The sequence below is a fragment of the Phlebotomus argentipes genome, unplaced genomic scaffold (genome assembly GCF_947086385.1).
Source record: "Phlebotomus argentipes unplaced genomic scaffold, Phlebotomus argentipes genome assembly contig_33, whole genome shotgun sequence".
Classification (NCBI taxonomy): domain Eukaryota; kingdom Metazoa; phylum Arthropoda; class Insecta; order Diptera; family Psychodidae; genus Phlebotomus; species Phlebotomus argentipes.
The window spans coordinates 1,120,029-1,141,758 of NW_026776167.1; the positions used below are offsets into that span (position 1 = coordinate 1,120,029).

The 21,730-nt window shown below is 38.3% G+C and overlaps 2 protein-coding genes across 2 annotated transcripts; both read left to right on the forward strand.

Annotated features, from left to right (window-relative positions):
• The first annotated feature begins 3,703 nt into the window (after positions 1–3,703).
• LOC132256859 (ketimine reductase mu-crystallin) lies at positions 3,704–5,155 on the forward strand. Its single transcript, XM_059753431.1, has 3 exons — positions 3,704–3,988; positions 4,056–4,838; positions 4,911–5,155. The coding sequence occupies exons 1-3, from the start codon at positions 3,835–3,837 to the stop codon at positions 4,976–4,978; spliced, it is 1,005 nt and encodes a 334-aa protein (XP_059609414.1). The 5' UTR covers positions 3,704–3,834; the 3' UTR covers positions 4,979–5,155.
• A 1,747-nt stretch (positions 5,156–6,902) lies between these two features.
• LOC132256938 (uncharacterized) lies at positions 6,903–21,598 on the forward strand. Its single transcript, XM_059753546.1, has 4 exons — positions 6,903–6,947; positions 12,677–12,718; positions 17,716–17,972; positions 18,285–21,598. Exons 3-4 carry the CDS (start codon positions 17,716–17,718, stop codon positions 21,340–21,342), a joined length of 3,315 nt encoding a protein of 1,104 aa, XP_059609529.1. The 5' UTR covers positions 6,903–6,947; positions 12,677–12,718; the 3' UTR covers positions 21,343–21,598.
• Positions 21,599–21,730: the final 132 nt, after the last annotated feature.

Sequence of the window (21,730 nt, forward strand, 5' to 3'; positions counted from 1 at the left end):
AAAAGGCACTGACTCACGAAATTCTTGTGGTAAGAATGGTGTGCCTCCAGGTAATTTTTGCCAATGGCGTTCTGGACTGTATAAATTAGAAAAGTTGGCAGAATAATCAAACTAATCCGCTGATTAGTCTGTTGAGAGTAGCACAAGATGATGATATTTCCATCAGGGTTGGGTTCTTTGCTCGTGTCGTATGAGTATTGGCCTCTCAAAGGAATCAATTTATGCAAATAGCGTGAAAAATATACAAAAAAAACGATCTGGCAAAGTGTGCTAAAGTCCATCGGGCGTTGGTTTTAAATTTTCATCTGAGTAATAATATATGAATCGAAGAACAAAAAACCAGGTATTATAAATATTCTGTTGTATATGTAGATATTGTGACGGGATCCTCAAGTATCATGCTGAAGATATCACCTGGTCTTTTTTCTCTTTACCTTTTCGCACAGGTTCACTAACCGATCAACAATTTATTATTTTAAAAGTATTATTTCTTTTCTCAGTTCGTCAATAACGATGTTTTCTTCAGCCAATGCAAAAACATTGGCAATTTATTACATTGTGTACTACACAGAGATCCAATCTGTACACTGTCACTTAGCATGAGGATATTAAAATGATCGAGTATGACCAATACTTCCAATATGAGTAATTTTCCCTGGGAATTCTCATGCCTTCCGCCCCACTTCTGCAGTGGTGACTGTAAACTGTTAAATCACTTAAATATGTATATCACGATCACGGTGCACAAAAAAGAGCTTCTGCAACTAAACTCTTAAAGTGTAATATATGTAGTAAAGTTGCACGGTTGGGAGGAGAAAAGGTGATATTCGAGCAAAAACGCGTATTCCAGTTCGTCCAGAGCCATTTAAATGACCTTCAAAACGACTAAATTAAGAACAAAAATAATAAATTGAGATCAAAGATGACAACCCAAAAGGAGATTGCACAAAAAGTTGCTTAGGATGCCATCAATACTTTCTAACACGAATTCTAAAAGGGATAAACACTGATCATAAGCACTTTAAAAGCTCTACTGACGCTATCACGTCGATATGGCTTGTCTCAAATTCCGCCCATTGTTTATTGAGATGCCAATGGGAAGGAGAGACAAACAAGGATAGCGGAGGATTATTCACTCCATTGAGACGACACAGATTTATCGGTACTTTAAGACCGTCTCAACGTGACATTATATAAAGAAGCACGCGATCAAGGCCTCACAGACATTGTATTGCCAACTCTTGGGGTTGGAGCCACTGGTTTTTTCCACTTTCCATTCATTTTCCTCGATCATTGAGAGTCAGAATTTGTGCTGGCATAGTTTCGAAAAGCCAAAAAAAAAGTCACTCAGGAAGGTGACAAGAATGAGATTAAAGGATTAACAATGAGTCTAGTCACATTCGGTTTGACAAAACGATATGATTAAGCGTGAAAAGGTGACGGTCAGAGAGCGCTAAGAAATACAGTGAAGCCGCAGTGGCAATACGCTTAAAGGAGCTAAACTAAAATAATACTCCAGCACACAACGAAGGCCTGTGGTTAGTATACTGTCAAAGTCTCAATTTTTATATGACTTTTGAGTCATTTTTTTTTATTCTGCGAGAACTCTAAATAGCCGAAGAATTAAAACAAAGTGAAATATCGGCATCGGTTTATAGGGCAGAAATATCTCGATGGATTAACTAAACGACAGTGAAAACTTTAAACCAGTTTCTCCTTGCAATTTCTGTGAAAAAAGTCAGAGTTACTCAATCGAGGACTCACTGTATCGATACTCATAAGCAACAAGAAGTGAAGGTTCGTAGAATTTTACGGGCACTGTGAGGTACTTTGCAAAAAAGAATTGTGTGACAATTTTATGCAAATTGCGTGTTATTTTGTAATGAGAAAACTGTCAAAAACAGTAATATATTATTTACATTCTACACTCTTCTGCTAATTGATGATATCTTGACCAAGAGACCTCCTTTGTAATCCCGAAGAAATTTCACGCATAGCGGCACAGAAGAGACCAATCAATTGCTGTTATCTTCTCTGTACATGCACTGATTAATGAGTACATGACATTTTTGAAGATCTCGTTTTACTTCACTCGCGTTCAACAATCACCTGAACACTGGACAATCTTCTTTTTCTGCGTTCTTTAGGCTTTCCTTCGTCACTAATGATGACTCTCGCGCGAACGAGATTTTATTGTCTTCTTGGTATTTAGTCGTGTTTCATACGTAGAGTCAATTCGCATAGAATTCAGGAAGAAAATTAACATATTTGCCTTTCATCACATGTCGCATGTAGACAGTGAAAAAAAAATAGATCAGTGATCTCGTGCTGAGGGCGTCCAATCTTGGAGACAATGAGATTAAGAAACCAGAACTACTAGTCTCCGATTTCAAACACGAGCCATGGAAGAAAAAAATATTTCTTTGGAATAAAATTAACATGTAATAATCACACAATTCTGATTGTAGGAGGGTCTTAAGACAATATATGCCTCTCCTTTGCTCTGGAAGATCCAGTGGAATTTCACTTGCATTGATCACCTTGATCTTGTGATCTACTGACAAAAGTCATCGCAATCACTGTTAATTTTTGTCCGTGAGCAAGAAAGACGCCTTGTGACGCTAGTGACTGTTTTTGGTAGAAACAGGAACATATTTACATAAATTTATCCCCTCTTTGAGAGCATGTCACAATCTTTTCCCGTACTGAACTGCAGCTTGAGGCAAAAACAAAACTGTCAAAAAAAACACTCAACAAAATATCAATTAATTCCTATGAAAATGGCTCAATTGATTTCAACGAATTCCTGAAGCACGCGACGCATAGATTGATATTGGCTCGACTTCTTACCTTCACTTAAATGAGGTAAATCAATTGAAATTCCGACTGAGTAGCGTCTTTTACTTACTTAACCGCTAAAATTCGCTTATCTCTCCACAGCAAAGAGTAGCTAATAAGCTATGTGTTTTTATGTTACCAGGTCTTTTCCTAATTGTTATAAATCCACACCACAATTGCCACAAATTTCAAAGAGAACAACGCACGTTCTTCACCTCCTGTTCTCAAGACACTGCGGGTCTCGCGCCAACTCTTGGTGGTAAATCCTCAGCGATCGCAGATTAACTGAATCGGAGACGGTCTGTGTCATTCAATTTTAATAACGATGACCCTTGGCTAAGACGGTAAATCGCCTGAAATTATATGAACTCGAGACAAGATCTGAGAAATCCAGTTTGGTTTAACTCTCCTCAATACGTTGCTGGAATATGAAACGCTTTATGTCTCTGCTGCGAGAAACTCGATTCTCTCCTGTCTTTACTTTTATCTTTCTTTCACTCTTTAATACGATTATCTCTTGCTCTCTCTCTCTCTCTTCCTCTCTGGAGGCATTTATTTCCTAATATTGTGACTTGGGAGTGGCAAATAAGAATGATCGTCTTGAAAGTCAATGTATGAACGCATGAATCGTCTGTTGCTTCCTAAGACGAATCTGAAGATTTTCATACGGTATTTCAAGCGTTCAATCTGTAAATGTTTACACATAATCAAATTAATCGAATGTTTCGATCGTTTCGATGTAAAAACATTCACATATCAATATTTATAATTTTACACGCATTTCAAAATAAGTTTTTCTACATCTCTACATATGGATCTTTACACCATGATACAGGCTGATAACACTGGAGATTTATCTCTGGAGTATAACGCTTTGAGTCGGTTAAGTGAGATGCAACTTTAGTGGGTTAATACTTCATAAAGCAAGTGAATATTACGTATTCGTTGCTGTTGTGAATGAAGCCGTAGAGAAATTTTAGTGCCGAAAAAGTTAATATGAGTCAGCAACCGCTTTACATTCGCGAAGATGATGTTAAGAGACTTTTAAAGTGGGAAGAAATGTACGATGCGGCTAAAGTGGCTCTGCTTTCTGCGAGTAATGAGACTTTTTCTCAACCTGCGCGATCTTTCACGACGACATCAGAGTCAGGTGTGTCTTATTTACTAAAGCTAGTGATTGAGCTGCATTCACGTGGGTTTCTTTTTTTGTGTTTCAGGCCTCCTCCTGACCATGCCATGCTATTTAGACAATTATCAGCTGCCTTCGCTGTCGAGAGAGAAGCTTTATCGAACACTGGCTTGCAAACTGGTGACGAGTTTCCCAGCTAATGCGTCACGTAGTCCAGCATTGCCTAAAATTCTGGGCAACATCTTCCTCTTCAACCCGGAAAGTGGTCAGCTGCAGGCGATTCTCGAGGCGACACTCATCACGGCATGGAGAACGGCATGCGCTTCCTTGGTTGCCACACAATGCTTATACTTCGACAGTCGCTGGAAACAGCAAGATGTGATTCTGTCTATTGTCGGCTGTGGAGTTCAGGGTCGAATTCATTCAATCGGAATGTGCACTACTTTCCCATTTTCTGAAGTTAGATTGTGGAATCGTACAGAGTCAAAAGCCACCCAGTTGGCTGATGAGCTGCGGGGTTTGGCTCAGCAATTCAGGAAGCCCTCCATTGCGATCAGCGTTCACGCTTCCCTGACGACCTGCTTGGCGGACAGTGACGTGATAGTGATTGCCACGAGTTCGCATGAACCACTCATCCAGAGACACCAGCTAAAGGATGATGTGCATATCAACACAATTGGCGCAGGTGAAGTTCACCATGCTGAACTGCATCAGAATGTCTATGACGCCAGCAAAGTCTACACTGACCACTGGGAGGGGGCCAAAACGGAGCTGAAAGAGCTGAAAGCGGAAATTGTTGGACTCGTGGGAGAGGTGCTGGGACAGAAAAAACCCACTCCGTCTGCTGGCATTACCATCTTCCAGTCCCTCGGTAATTGCTTCTCTGACTTGGCGACATTTGTATTTTTCTCTATATATATATATTCATGTATTTTGGACATAGGAATGGCTCTTGAGGACGCTACAAGTGCCCAAGTGATTGTTGAAGCATACAAAATGACTCACGGATAGCTGTTTCCCAAAATAATTACTCAAGAAGTTGCCCACATGCGCCGCGGGTCTCTTCCACAAAAGTGAAATATTTCCATTGTAGAAATGGAAAGGCTTCTTTAGGCTAACCTTGGGACACTCAAAAAGACCACACACTGTATTTTTTACACGCCCAAATTAATAAATTGCACATCGATATTTTTTTCATTATGAAGGTGACACAATAGCATATAAATTGCGGCGCCACGCTCTTCTATTATGCAAATTTGCAGGCGAGAGTGTGCATTTTTGTCCATTTTTTGTAATTCAATACTGTGGAAGGACAAAAAGAGACATTATGGGCACTGCATTTCCCATATCATTAAGGTGAAAATTCCCCATCGACAGCATTAGAGATTGAATAATTAATGACACATCGCAGTGCTTCCTCTTCCACGCGAGTCTCTCCCTCTGCTGCAAGAACATCCGGTGATAAGCGCATTAATGCTCGCGGAAGAGTCATTCTTATTATTCAATAGGAAAAATGTCATCTCACCTTATTGGCTAATGAAATAATTATATTTGACCTTAAATTCTTATTAATTTTGTTTAAGAAGGGTAAAGCAAGCGTGCGTGCCCACACAAAATACGAAACACAGGCGATCCTCAACTCAATTTACACTTGCTCTGGCTTTTTCAGTAGCCCGCTAATTTGATCACAGAAGATGTGAAGTCAGGCAGTTATGATGGGCGCAAAAAAGGCAAATTCAGCGTGAGCGATCTCCAGCCGTTACATGTGCCCATCTAATCTTGGTCACTGATTGATGGATTTATTTGTTGCACTTAGTGAGAATTTAACAACTTCATTAATGGGCAAACAGAATATATCGCAACCGGTGGTGCAAATATTAGTGCTCTCTTTCATCTCTCAACACTCTTGCACACACGCCAAGCATTATGCCACTCGCTACATATATGGTTTTTTGAATACTTGTACACTTTTTGCCCGCACAATTGAATCAAAACCGCGTGAAGTCGTACCGCTTCTCATCTTGCACTTTTTATTATCTGCGCCCTCACTTGTCTTCTGGGTTGAAATCAGTCTCCAACCTCGCGCTGATCTGTGCAGATATTTCAAGGCAATTGGGAGTACGTACAATTTCGAGCTTATTATTGGCTACAAGGAGTGCTTATGTGCCTGCTGATTGCATAAATACACGCCACACCAAATGCCATACAGTCAAACAATATAGTGGATATATTGATTGTGGGGCTGCGCAGGAATTCTGATCACCACCAGGCGACCCCATCACGATATATATCGCGGAATTCTCCTACAATGCAAATTTTCTGCTCTCTTTCGGCCTCTCAATAATTTCCAGTTTTCTTTCTTCACTCCAGTATGAGCACACTCACTTCTCTCGCGCTCTCTTGTATTTAATAACACTTATAAAGAGAGGTAGGAGCGAGTGGCGCGCGCACCTTCTCACTATATTTTCTCATTGTGATGTAAATTAGCGCCGTGTGGGGCAACCTGGCTGTTTTACCATTTTGAAAACAGCTACTTGGCTCAGTTGACATTCAACGGTCATAGCAGAAACACGCGAAAAACTTCTGCGGCTTCGTTTGAGGAGATCGAAAAAGTTGAGTGGCACCAAGTGCGAATTTAACACAAGTGTACTTAGATTTATCATATATATATATATATATTTGTGCTTCTCTAATTTTCGTGGACTCTTTTATTTATTAATTTAGAAAAAAAAGAAACAAAGTCAAAAGTCTTTTCGTGTATTGTTAACAATTGAACCCTTGAGTTTCGTAAAATTGCATTTTATGTGCTGTGTTGTCTCAATAAAAATAGATCTTGTAGCTTTCATGGATAACAAAACAATATAATTCAGTTTTTTTATGTGAACACAGTGAAAAACTAGATGTGCTTAAATGAATGGAGGAAAGAAATACTCAGAAGACTGGTATAAGACGTTGCGTATATGCTTGATGATCTACTGAGGTAACCTCTTATTTTGTCTTGTGGAATCACCTAATCTGTATCACCTTGCGAAAAGACAAATTTACCCATCTCGTCGCTTAATAGTTAACCACTCTTGATGAAATCAGAAAATATATAAAACCGTGACATTTGACGCGTGTTACGATACGTTCGAAATTCACCAGAAAAAATAAATCAGCGTCAGATTTCAGGGGTTTCAGCTGAAAAAAACCCACATGGATAATATTAAAAAGCATCGATTAATAAAGTGATTCTCAATTTTATCGAGAATATTGAAGTTAATGAAAAAGATATATCCGTGGCACATTTATTTTTTTGCACAGCGATTGAATGGATTGTTCAGAATATGCAAAAAAAAGTGCTCAAATAATTCTGTTTTACGCAATTTTAAATCTCCGCCAAGTTTTTAGTTTTAATGCTAGACGTTTTTTTTTGAACATGTGCCAAAAGTATTTACAAAATGACAAAATTTTGAACGTTTCATAGCAGTGTAACAATTATGACCACTTATATCAACTAATTTTTTTTAATCAGCCGAAGAAGATTGGGTTGAAACTCTTTTAGAATGGCATTCGATAAACGTCATTTGCTGTATTGTGGATAAATATTTTCGTTGTACCACTATAAGATTATGAGCACTTTGATATTTTAACACTCTTCAGCACTTTGTCATCGCTGTATACTTCAAAGACACTTCCAGGTCATCTTTAGCTTGCAATGAAATTGCGCTAATGTGCGTCTCACTCGGAAAGCCATTGTCTAAACATTTTCCTACACCGTATCTGTGACAGTGAATTTATCGCGATGAGAGATTACAAATTTCCCATCTTTATACGCAAATGCCTCGCTATGGCTTACTTACCGCCATTAAATGAGAAAAGACATATTCTAAGAATTAACAAGTCACAAAATACCCAAAGATAGAATATCCGTGTGTAAGTTCTATTAATACTCTTCCCACTAAATCATCCTCCACATGATGATTCATTACCATTTAATTGGCGGTTTCGGTGTGTCTAAATACTGAGTGGCTTTTTTCAACTCACTCTGCACTTGGCAAAACTTTTGAATTGCGCTTTCGGTATAATAAAAAAAAACAAAAGAGAGTTGAAAACACAAATGAATTTAAAAAGTGGAGATTTCACTTTTAACATATCAACTACAGAGGCAGGAATTTCACCGTTTTCTGAATATGTGGAGAAAATTTCAATTGTTCAGCATAGCCCAGATTCTAGAGCAATATTAAAAAAATGCGCACTGTTACATTTTTTTACTTTTATGTTTTCGACAGAGACGCCAATTTAATAATGCTTAATTAGTGTGGTCAGTGTTGTGAACTTGTGCGATAATTTTAGCGAAATTAGGAGAAATACCACAGCATACTTAGCATTATTAGTCGAATGCCACTCGCGGTGACTTTTCGGGGCAGACACAAGAGCCCAATAATTGCATGGGTTCATTGAATTTAGAAATTATGATTATCTCCGGTCATTTCAGTGTAATAATAATGGCAATATGGGAAACCCAACGAAAAGGAAATGATTGTATTTTCCCCGCGCACACAAGCCAATAAGTTCACCAATAATCTCTTGATTCTTATGCCAATATCTCCAAGTGTTGGCAGCAAAACGACCTCATAGACTTTCGCTTGCGCAATAAAGGAAACTCGTATCCACAATATCTTCACATGTATTATGGGCTGATTTACTTCATATTGCCTGCTACAGATTTTATGCACATGCACATTAATACATAATTGATAGTGGTGTTACGATTTTCCATCCACCATTCAGAGCTTGCAAAAATCACAATCCGCCAGCCATGTGGTATTAAATTTCGCATGGTAAGAAATACTAAAAATCGGCAGTATTATCATATCTCATGTCTCCATCATGGGCAGGAAATTATGCACACATGCAGTGATTTATTTTTCTTTTTTTACACCGACTGCACAGCAAACCATAATGATTTTTTAAGCTCAAAAAAAATATCTCTGCGCCTCAACATTGGGAGGTGAAAAAGTATGGATACAAGAGACGTAGAGTAGATATGAAATTCAACAACTTGTATACTCGTTGGTACAATTCTTCCATTTCGAACCGAACTCATTTTAATTACATGACAAACATACAAAGACTCCGCTGTATGAATGAATGTGAGAATATGAGAGAAATCAGTTCAAATGATACGTTTGGCAATTTGATTGATCTCATATTCCTCAACTTCTGCGGAGAGTCAATCTAGGGAGTTAGACGCGAGTTGTATATGAGAAAAGTGTATTAAATAAAGAAGTTCATGTAAGGAAATTGCTACAAAATTAGTATTTAATAGCTGCTACTTTTAGATTTTTCAACTCTTGCAAGGAAAGTATGTGTTGTGGCAATAGTTAATTATTTTCCGTCCCTCTAGTTCACGCGTCAGAAATGTGACCAGAAATGCAACGAACCAGTTATCATGCTTACATTTTTTTCTAATTGCCCTGCAGAACGGATGAGTGTTTAAATCAGAAGCATTGTCATAAACAACTGAGTCAAAAACCCGTAAATTCATTGAAGAGTAAAAATCATAGAATATTATAACGCTGTGACCACAAATACCGCAAATAATTCGAAGAATAAAATAGAAAGTTACTTGTAATTTTTATTGGAATGACGTCTGTTTTCTTCTCATAGCTATAAAGGGCCTTTCACACGCCAGTAGTTAAGATCCTTGACTGCATCGCTCATACAGTCACTCCAACTTTAATAGCATCACTGGAATTCAAGTGAAGAGCTAAAATATATAAAGACTTTATACTTATTGTTATCGTAATTTTTTTACTTTCAAAATATTCGGTTTTCAAGTACTTTTGACTATCCCTTGCGCAGATTTTTTGCATTGTGCACACAGTGTATGTTGCTGCGCACATTGCAAAAATAATTTGAAAACTATGGACAATGAAAAATCACGATTGGAGGATTTTATTTAAATGCAGATTAACTGTAGTGCCATATGCTGAGCGAGGCAACAATGTTGGGTGCTAATAGAAATTTTTGAAATATCGCATCAAAAGCAAAAAAAAAACCACATAAAGTGACGAAGCGAATGACAAAAAGTGAATGTACCACGTTGGGCACGATTTTTCATTGTAAACCTAATGACAGATCACCATAAGAATTATTATTTCCTATTATTAGATCTCTTCTATGCGGCTGCATGAGCAAACAGGAAACCCCAAAGTAACAATTTAAACAATATTACCTATATCACGTATATATTTTGTATGTTTACTGATGTAAATGCGGTCAACCAGATGATTACATCACTGTCAATGTCTGCTGACCACCCGTGTATCTCTCGGCGGTGTCTCAGCTCCATTTCATTAATATAAATCCACCGGCCACAGTGTTGATGGGTGATATAAAAAGTGTCCGGCGGCATAAAACTCGTCTTTAACGCACTTTTGTCCCACATTTATGATAAATAACGCGTACGAAAATGAAATCACGCGAAAGAGAAATGCGCGACGCCGTTTTTAAATTAACATCATTAACACCACTCAATGCTGAAAACAATAGAATTTCCCTCAAAACATCAGCCAAGGGGATGTTTATACACTCCTCTTTCCGATTACTCATGTTCGTGAATTAACATAAATTTAATAAATCATGCCGCGCTTCTTAGAACGCGCCACAGTTATGTGCACTGCGCACATAAATCAAGAAAACAAAACAGCCCATATGAAATGTTAGTAAGTAAACTTTAAGAGTAGAAAGTAAATTTCAGCATGCTCATACGTTTTGGTCTGATAAGTTCGCACTATGATGAGGAAATCCGCCAAATTCCTTTTCAATTTCTATACCATTGGAGCAAAAATGCCGCTCAGACGGTATTTTCTTAATCTGACTTCCACTATTAAATCCACAGACCAAATTAATTAATTTTCCGCTGCGACTCGATTGTAGACACAAAAGAATAAATAAATAATGAAATTAAAATCATACAAATTATTCCCTTTTGGTCACGTTAAGATCTCTGCAATTTCAATAAATTGGCATTCATGTAATCTCGACGCGAATCTTAATTTATGCAAAATTCCACAGTAATAAAGAGTCACTTATCAGAATATGAATATCTTCTGAACCATCTTCACCAGAATGCTTAGCTTACAGGAAAATTAACTTTTCCGCGCCAAATGTGGTGCAAATGCTCTCGGCCGTGAAAAAGAATTACGTTACACTAAATTGTCTTTCTTGGCTTCTTTTCAACAATAACAGTGAGACAAGTAGAAATTAATATCAAGAGAAATTCGTATGAACATACTTTTCTGTCATCCGCTGCAAATTATAAAGTACTTATGTAAGAAAAAGGTACACTTGCGGTCATTTCTTGCTCGGTTCGCTGCTCGAAGTTGGGCACTTTTCTTAATGTTTTAATTCAACTTTGCAGAAATCGCGAAATAAAGACAAGAAATTGCAGTGCCATTAAAATAAGAGAGAGTGAAGCAGTTTTGAATAAATATTTGTTTTAAGTATATTAAAATTATCTTACATAAAATGAAAAATTTATTGTCTTTTGAGAAGTAATTTCAAGTTCAAATACAATTTATTCGCATTCAGAACATCTTAAATTGCTTTGAAAATCTTACGTAAAGACATGAAATAAAATAAATCTTAAAATTTCAGAGTTTTTATACAAACTAAAATAAAGCATTTTAACGTAAAGAAGCATTCGATGAAGATATTTGCTTAATTATTGGCTCAAGCGTATTTTGTAATTGAAAAAATAAGCTTTTCAGTAATTAAAAGATAGATTAAATACAAGCGTAATTGCTGAGTAATTGAAATATGTGAACTGTACAAACTTTTAACAAACAAACCGCCTAATTTAAAATTAAAATCACACGGCAATCACAGAAAAAATACTTTAATATTGAGTAATAGGTAAAAGAAAGCTACATCATCTGAACTTTTTAACCAAATGACCATGAAGGTTATCTATCACTGCGTAATTAAAAATTACACACAACATAAAGTAATAGCCAGCAACGTTGCCAAAATGTGCAGTAATGAGTAGCAATTTTCACTTTGTATAACTTACTAAATAAGGGGGAATTTTAATTGATTTACAAATTCAATTAGTCATTTAGACACACGTATAAAAAAAATAGGTTTACCATCTTCATTTCAATTCAAGTTTTAATTCGCAATTGCAAACATGTCACACCGCAGTGCTTTCACCGCGTGGCGAGGGAGCCGCGATGGCATGCAAATGGCTAAGAGACTCCCACAGTTAATCTGAATGTCTGGAGTGCAGAAATTTGGCTAGTCAGTGAGTGTGCACTTTTTATGTGTGGATAAATGGTCGCATTTCATTAGGGCGCGATGATGAGATGGTAGACGAGTGGCTCTGGAACATATGTAAATATTTCACAGACCTTGAACAATTGTAAAATTGTGGAAATGAGATCATTACAATGGCCATTGTTGGTAAAATAGTTCTTGTGAAAAATTGAAACAATAAAGACTTGTGTAGTCTCACATATTTTTTTCCACACGTTTCCACGGAAGAATTAGTTCAAAATGCGAATTAGTGCGAATAGTGCACAAAATCCGTGGTGAATTCTTAAAAAAAAAGATTGTTAAGTACTGCTTTGGACTTCTGAGTGGTCGCGAAGGTCACCCAATGTAGACTGTAATTGCTATCGTTTCTTCTACAATTTTTCAAATCCTTCTCTCTTCTCTTTGCAGATAATTTATTTATCGTGACGTCAAAACATCTTGCATTTGAAGGTAATGGCAATTTATGTTTGTCAATTGTTAGCGAGAATTTTATTGATTGCTTTAGTTGAGTCAGGTATGAAAGGAGGGTGTTGCTAAAATTCAGTCTCCTCATGAGTGAATTGTTAACCTGAGCATTTTCACTTGTTTTCTTTTTATGGACGCCAATGTCATTCACTTCAGAAATAACTTTATTGTACAGTGGGATACATGCGCGGATATTTCACATAGGATTGGCCACGGCGCATGGATCGTGTGCCACAATTACTCTACAAGAGTGTTGAAAGTGCCAAAAGATTGCGATCACCCGCATTCTTTTTAGTGGTCAAATTATACCTAGTATGCAGGCAGCCACACATATTGTGCTAATTTATATCGTTACTTCAAGTGCCCCATGATTGACACCATAATTGGTCCCAATCGGTTAACATTCTAATTTCTTTCTTCGAACCTTTGCGCAATGGCGGATAAAAATTATAAACTATTATTTATTTTATTGTGTGCGTAGGATGGATGGGGAGTGTGCGCCTGCCATTTCGGCATATCCTCGCCGGAGGTGATGTCAGAATTCCCAATACATATGTCTCACACACATTGACAATGATCCATTCGTCAGACTGTCGGATGGCGTAGATTCTATAGATTATTTAATAATAGTAGAGTAATCCAAATTTTTTGCATTCCATTTCCAACTGTATTCAATCGGGTTCGTTTCTCATGCAATTGAAGTCTTTCGCATTGTCTGCACTTCCACCACACTTGCTGAATGTCTTGCAACTGCGAAAAATCATGCGATGCTTTCGGGAAGCATATGAATCGATGCAGGATAATTAAAATTAAATAAAAACTTGTCTCGTATATTCATAAGAAAGAGTTTAACTGTGACCTTCACATTAATCATTGAACATTGACGATTTCGATACAGTCGTGAGCATGAAAATAGCTACAATTAGGCATTTAATCCAACAAAATTAATTTTTGAGCCGTCTCAAACTCAATACCAGCATAGCAATGTATATATTTAATTAAATTGATTAACTTCCAAATTTTCTACTGACTTTATTTGTCCGTTAAACTGGTCAAAAAGATGGGATTGTTTATATTAAAGAATGTAATAAATATTTAACAAGTATACATTCTTTTGGTTGCATTTACAGATTTTTAACAATTATTTAAAAAAAATCCAATTTATCGCTCACTTACCTCTTGTACTAAATTTCATTGTCACATTATCCAGGAATTTCTTCAAATTTGTTTTGTGTTCGTATCCGCTAATGTCTCGTTAGAAAAGATAAAAGCCAATATTTACACTCTACTTCCAGACCCACATATAAACTTCTGACGTTTATTCATTATGTTTGAGAAGAAAAAGAAATATCTTATAAGAATAATAATTATTATTTACGCGCATATTTTCATTACCACCACTGTACAATTGAAATGAGTGTTTTGAAAGTGTTGCTAAGTTTCAATGTTTACTCTTTCGTGAGTAGATCCAGAAAGGATTGTAATTCCATCATGCAAAAGACTATTTTGGGGATTTTATTAAGTTCAACGAATTTCCAAATAAACTTACAAACTCCATTTGAGTCTTGCACAATCTGATTTATAGTAAAAATAGTCTGCTATGTACAGAATTACCATAAAAAGAATTCACCACACCCTCTAGCATGCCAATCTTTTCCTATCTCGCACAAAATGTCTTAAATGATATTTGTTGGACTACCATAGCGGCCCGAGCTGCGCTACTCGCATGTTTTATATACAAAGAGTATATTAAACATGTAAATCTTTATTGTCCATTGCGCTGGGTTATATAAACTTCCGTTTAGCGAAAAAATCAGTGAGTCTGTCTGGCAAAATGGCAAGCCACTCAAGTTGCAATCTGGAGTAGGAGAGCCTATTATAAAATTATCTGGCTGAATTAAGGAATTCTCTCTCAATAGAAATTCAATTCGCATTGCGGAGTATTTAAAAGCAAACTGCTAAAATTTGCTCTCAATTCAACTTTAGAATCACCTTTTACCAGGCACGATTTGGTCGGGCGTCGTGCTCATAGCTGAGTGGGGCGTTGGTCTTGTCTTGTTTTTCTTTTCGTTTCCCCATCCTTCTTTTTCTGCAACCACGCCGAGAAATTTCAGTACATTTACCTACATTTACAGATACACCAAATCCATCGTGTTAAAATATAAAGCATTACTATATGGTCTCTCTCACTCTGTCTCTCTCTCTCTCTCCCTATCTCTCTCCATTTGCAACCATACAGTGGAGAGCATTGTATGGAATTGCATATATGGGAGATATGTGTGCAGATAATATGTAGAAATGTGGAACAAAGTAATTCCATCAAGAATGCAATGCCCAATATCGCGCAGATATGAAGGAAAAGTGAGCACGATTTTTGTGTCAACCGCTCAAATAAAAAAGTGTAGCAGGTTTTTTTTCTGCATGGCTTTTCACTCCTAGAGAAAATTATGGATGGAATTTTGGAGAGTGTGTCTAGATGGTTTGCAGCGGAATGACAATCAATTTCAATTTGATCTTTAAACGAGCGCTATTTCAATTGGAGCCATAACTCAAGATGATTTATTTGATAAGTTGCAGACATAGCACAATACTCAATTCAATTTTGTATCATTTAATACACATCATTGGTTCATTCACCGCGATCATGTGTAATAATACAACAATATCGCGTAATTATGAAAGCTTGTGTGTATAATGAGAGGTGAAAGAAAAATGACTATGCAAACTACACCATTTGTCAATACATTGACAATTGGAAAATATGTAAAAAGAGTTGAATAATTCGATTTAGATGCTAGTAAACCTGTATATTTTATATAGAGTTCCGCGTACACTTGGCACGAGTTTCTTCTGCCACCAAAAAATTGTTTATTTTATAATTATTGTCAGCACATGCTATTGAGTAACTTCTGTAAAATAAAAAGACTATTATCCGGCGGGTGGCAACTGGTTTAGACTTTACAGCCGCACACTCCCGATTATACTTTCGCTTTCAAATCTCCCACTTTATATACAACACTCCTAAAGGCGGCTGACAAAGTGTTACGAATAGTATGCAAAATATTCAATTCTATTTAGAAATTTCATTTGGGTCTCTCAAAGCATTTGACCGTCTATTGACTTGGCATTCTCTTACGCTTTTCAAAAGGTGTGAAGCCCATTAAGTCCACCCATAAATATTTGACTTACTTTCCAATCTACGTACATTCTTATTTGATCAAAGCTCTATCTCCAGACCGTGAGTCACTGGGCAACGCCAGAAGATTGAATCTCTTCAGGGGGTCATAGTACTGCACCACGTAATGGATCAAGGTTGCTCGTTACGTTAGCTTGAGCTTTCGTTAATCAAGTGTTTTGATTAAAATTGGAATACATTTCCCGTGATTCGCCGTGGACATTGACACATTGGCTACTATGTATATTTTCATTCTCCCACAACGCGCAATATTCATATGACTCAATACACCATGCCGTGTTGCGAAACGCATCGATGCCCCATCAAATAATACATTGAACTTCTCAATTTTATTTAATATTGCTTATTAATTCCATATAATTTTTCCGGTCTCCCCGCCACGGACACGCTCTCTCACAGAATTATCTCTTCACACTGTTGGACACCAAAAACATCTATTTGCCGCGTATTGTATTACACTTTTTGCATGGTGTATTCACAGTTTAATTTTTTTAGCTAAATCTTTTTAGCCCACCCATTTGCATTTTGGGAAATCTAGCGACAGAGAGTGCGTAGTGTGTAATTTTTAATGGCCACGTGAAAGTTGTATTCTGCCATTTTTTTTCCACTACACAAAGCAGGGTCATTGTATTGTCAAAGCAATGCCTTTTTGGAAGGAAAAAACATCATTTACGCTATGAAGCAGAAGCTACTGAATGCAGAGGCTGTCTTTTTTCTGGTGAAAAGACAATAAATAATAGATTCATCCACCAAAAAAAGAGAAATTTGATAAAACTAAGATGTTCTTCGTTGGGAAATAAAACACCTGAGCTTGTTCATAGTATTCTTTAAAAAATTTCGTGTTATCACATAAAAATGTGGAACTTCTTTAATTATTTTAGCTATTTTGAACTCCAAAAACATAAATTCACAGATATTGTAATCTAGTTGAATACACTGACTTCATGTTTAATTCATCACATGTTTTGATGTTGTGGAAGTCTTTCTCAATTCTGCATTTCCCATGACAAACTTATTATCATGAGTAACTTCAACATTAACCTCTTCTGCAACTTCAGTCTTCCTATTCGAGCTTTATGGCCAATATGGTGTTTCTCTGCAGCATTTAATAATAACTTACCTGAGTATGATTTTTTAACCCCTTCCACGTCTTTCATCTTCCCAATAAGTCCATTTCTTGACCAAAATATTCCCACTCTTTTTGAGTGAATTATGTGCATATAAGATTCTTAATGGTGTCTAACAAGGAAGTCTAGCCAACGCCAATTACTAATCATAAATATTTACCCTAAGGATTTTATCTCTCCATAATTGCAAGCACAAGTTGCTAATCATTTAATTACAAAACTTTGTGATCTCAATTATCATATTATACTAGTGTGCACAAGTTGGTAATTTTCAGGAGAATTTTCCATCCATGACTTTTCGCGCTGTCTGCATTATATCAAGATTATATGACTTATATAACAATCTGAGAATTTCTTCATAGAAGCCGCAAGAAAATTTTCACCAGATAATCGCAGAGACTGACACCGAAACATGATTAAACTTTTTACCACGTTTTCATTCATTCTCTCTCTCTCCCTGGGTATGAACTAGAAATTATTTTGATACTGAGCCAGAGTTTCAGTTTCCACCGCCTAATGAGTAGTTAATTGATCCATTTTCATATGATTTCACTTAATTTGCCAGCCCGAAACGAAAAAAAGAATCTTGATTGTCCCACAAGACTTTCACTTTTAGAGGCGCAATATCAAGGTTAATTGAATATTCCCATCACTTGCAGATGAATTCGTGCATTTCGCTCCTGATTGCTGTCTTCGTCATAGAAGTTCAATCAATCTCAGCACAGCATCACAACAAATCAGAACCACTGTCACCTGTCTATGTACACACTGTCACTCCGCTGCCCATTTCCATGGCAGAATGGCCGGACTTCGCCTCGAGTCCATCACAAATCATCAACACTGAATCCTCAACATCGGAAGCGCCGACAACAGAGATTCATTTTATCTCAACAGCCGCCAATAAAACCAATAAAACGTGAGTTGAATAAATGCATAGATTCTTTTTGTGCCAACCTGAAGGAAAAAAGAATACCGCGGTAATAATGTTAATTTACACAGTACAAGTGTAATTCCTTCCTCCGAATTAAATATCTTTTTATCGAAGCCAAGAGAGTTGGCGCAACCTTAATCTCAATCAATGGCCTGTGTAATTAATTTTCCGTTCAGCGCACTACTCAATAAGACTAAATCAACTTGCTGCAATAAAAACTGGACATTTTATTTTAAATACTTCGTCCAACCCTCAAATTCATCCATTGTAAATTTTCTTCTTTTTCAACAATTGCAGTAAATCAACAGTCACGAATCGGACAAGAACAATTCAGAGGCTAGTCGGAGGTCACTTGCAACATCAAGGGACACGCGATAGAGTGCGCAATGACACACTCACGTGGTCGGACAAATTCTCCAAGATCTATTTTAGGCGAAAAACCAGTCCGTCACGCAATCAACCGCGAAACCAAACCAAATTGGCCACAACCAGGAGACCACCGAGAACCAGGAGGCCCTACAATGATCCCCTAGATGATGCTGCTCTCCTTGAAGTGGACTCCATTGGCATCAATGGCATCGATAACTGGGACAGTGGCCTGCTAAGAGCCAGCGCAGGGGCGGGTAAAGAAGCGTCTAAGAATGCAACAGATGGGAAGAAAAAGGAAGAGAAGGCCAAGACTCTTTCCGACCAAGTGGCTGAAGGGAAATATGGTCTGATCCAAAAGGAGATTTTCCAAAAGAAACCGAAGAGACCGGGCGTGATAAGCTACTTGCCCAACCCAGAAACTCCAAGTGATAACAATAAGACCTATGGGGGATTATCTGAGGACGATATCTGGCTGGCTGAGGATCACTTGCTAGTCCTAAAAGGTGGAAGTCTCAATAAGAAGGGCAAGGATGAATGGAAACCAATAGATTCATACGAAGCGCCTTTGAGACAAGTCAAGATACCACCCAATCCAGAAATTCCACCTCCATTTCCTGTGCAGCTCGAAGAAAACGGGCCGATTGAATTTATCGGAAATAGTCAAGTGCCGGTCTTCAATCCATTTGCGAATGAGTCGCTTTTCCTACAGCCCGGCGCCACGCCAACGCCGCCGCCCATCGGTGGCTATCCGGCGGACTTTTTTGCCGGGTCGCGACCGCCAGGAAATTCTACACAGAACAACTTCCCCTACCCGCCGCCCATTCCACCGTGGTTCTTCAACAGCAACTCCACATTTGCCAATCCTTTCCTCAATCCACCGCCCTTCTTTGCCCCTGGATTTCCTGCGCCGCCGTTCTTCACCAACGGCTCTCTAGAGAATATTAACATGACGGAGTTTGATGAGGATGACCCAAGTCTGTACTATCCTCCACCCTACAGCTTCGTCTACAAGAGCAACTACAGCAATCCTGTTCCTCCGGGACCACTGGTACCCGGAATCGTTTTGCCACCTCCGCCTAATTTCTTCAGTCGCTTGGAGACAACAAGTCAAAGTCCTGTCTATCCATCTCGAACGACCAAGCTCTCAAAACAGCCCGGGAAGACGAAGCTCACTACAACCACAAGAATACCCGAGGTGCACAAAGTTCACATACCTCGTTACAAGGATCGAGAGAACGTTGTTGTCAGCTTCCATCCCACATCAACCAGCACAACGCCTCCGCCAACAACGCGCACAACTGTAAAGTCCATAACAACACTCAAAAAAGTCCCCAACTCTACACCCAATGTTATTCAATTTATTCCAAAGATCAAGAATCCATCTGATGATCTGTTTAGAGGAAGCAATCCCATTTACTTTGAATACTTCGATGCCAGAAAATCCCCTCACACGTATCTTCCACCAGCCACGGAATCTACGACAACGCCTGCACCTCCTGTCCGAAATCTCAGCAGAGAGAAACCTAGCCAGATCAAAGCTATTCCCGTCTACAAAGAGCAGACAACAACTGAACCGCCTGCAATCTACTTGCCAGAAGTCAACGGTTTCGACTACGATAAGTATCTTTACATCACGCCACAACCTGAGATCCAGCCGAATGGGTATACAAACTTTGGGCCACTGGGACTGGACTATGCCAATCCCTTGCCTATCAAGTCTAGTAAATTATCGCCCCAGCCTCCAGGATCTTTCAATCAAGAGATAGAAACCATTCGTCAGACCCTTAAGTACTACAAGAATCAAGTTACACCGGCTGAAGGTACTCAACTCCCTCGTACTCCGAAAGCTAAAGCGGTGTATGAATACTCCTTTGATGCAGTTGAGGGAAGCACTCTTAAGCCCCCAATCAGCTTCAGTAATCCCATTCAGATCGATACAACACCTTTCAAGCCGATGGTACAATACAGTCCTCCGCTTGGTGGAGATATTAATGGTTTTCGGCCATTCGGTCAAAGTGTCCCATCTTCTTACTACTCAACAACACCAGTTACACCAGCATACTTCCGGAAGAAGCAATCTAACCGACCACCTCAGAGATTACTACCCATCATTCAAGCCAGCACTGAGAGTCCTCTTCCAACATATTATACGAAAAAGGATACCGCTCTGCTGGATGACATCACAAAGAAGTACTTCAACATCTTCGGCCAGAAGCTCTCCTTAGCTCCAGAGTATGCAACTGAACCCATGAGTCCTGAAAGCATCGAATTTACAACACCCACACCAGCTATTACTACCACAACACCACGTTGGATATCAATAGAGAAGCAGGTGTTTAGGGAACTGGATTACCAAACACGTCGTCCAAATTCTCATCGGGCTCTCAACTATTACTCCAGAAATATTAGGCCAATTCCTTTGCCTTTCGATGGCTATCACTATGAACGTCCTGAGGCCAGACCATTCCCATACTATGCCAACCCCTCACTCGATCCATACATGAGGCAAATTGCTCTCTTGAGACAGAAATTGCGGCAGTATCAACCGCAACAACAGCAAAGAGAGTCAACACAGCAATATGACTTAGGATATTTGAATGACACATACGTGAAGTATTACGAGCCACAACCGAATAAAGACAGTGAGTTTTTGGTGCAGCATAACCCACCACCTCTTCCGCAATATCAACAGATTATCAACACGCCAAACCGCTACAATTACTACCCGAATAGGCAAGTTCAGGAACCACAGGCACCTATATCGTTGCATAAAGACACCCTGGTCAATTACAAGTACCCCCTGCCGGCTGCAAATCCCGACAGTGAGTTCATTCCGCCCAAGCTGCAGCAGCAGCAGCAGCAACACAACAAGCAACATCAGTACTACAACAATCGACACTACGGCAATCCTGTGATCCAGTATAAATTGGGCGACCAATCGCACGTGTACTTTATCACGCCGCAAGATAACAAGTACAAAGACTAGGGTTCATTTGTCTCTACATCATGATTTTTGATAGTCATCCGATATGAAGAAAATGCTATCCAAGTTGCCTTTAGACATTAGCGACATTAGCTTCATAAGTTTAGCATTAATCAATGCTCAAGTCCTTTTGATACGCTTTCTTGCCACAATTATGGTTTGAAGAGCATAAGAATCAACATGAGATCTCGGTTTCTTCCGTGTCCCTTTTCAGACTCTGTAAAAAATCATAGTAAATCTTCAGGACTTTACACATTCCTTTACAGTCATGAAATTATTAAAAAAAAAATTCCCTTTATATGAGACAGGATTGTGCAAGACTTATGACAGGTATGAATCGGCAACTGGATATCCTTGAGTGTGAATTGAGGGTGTTTTTGACCCTTGAGTG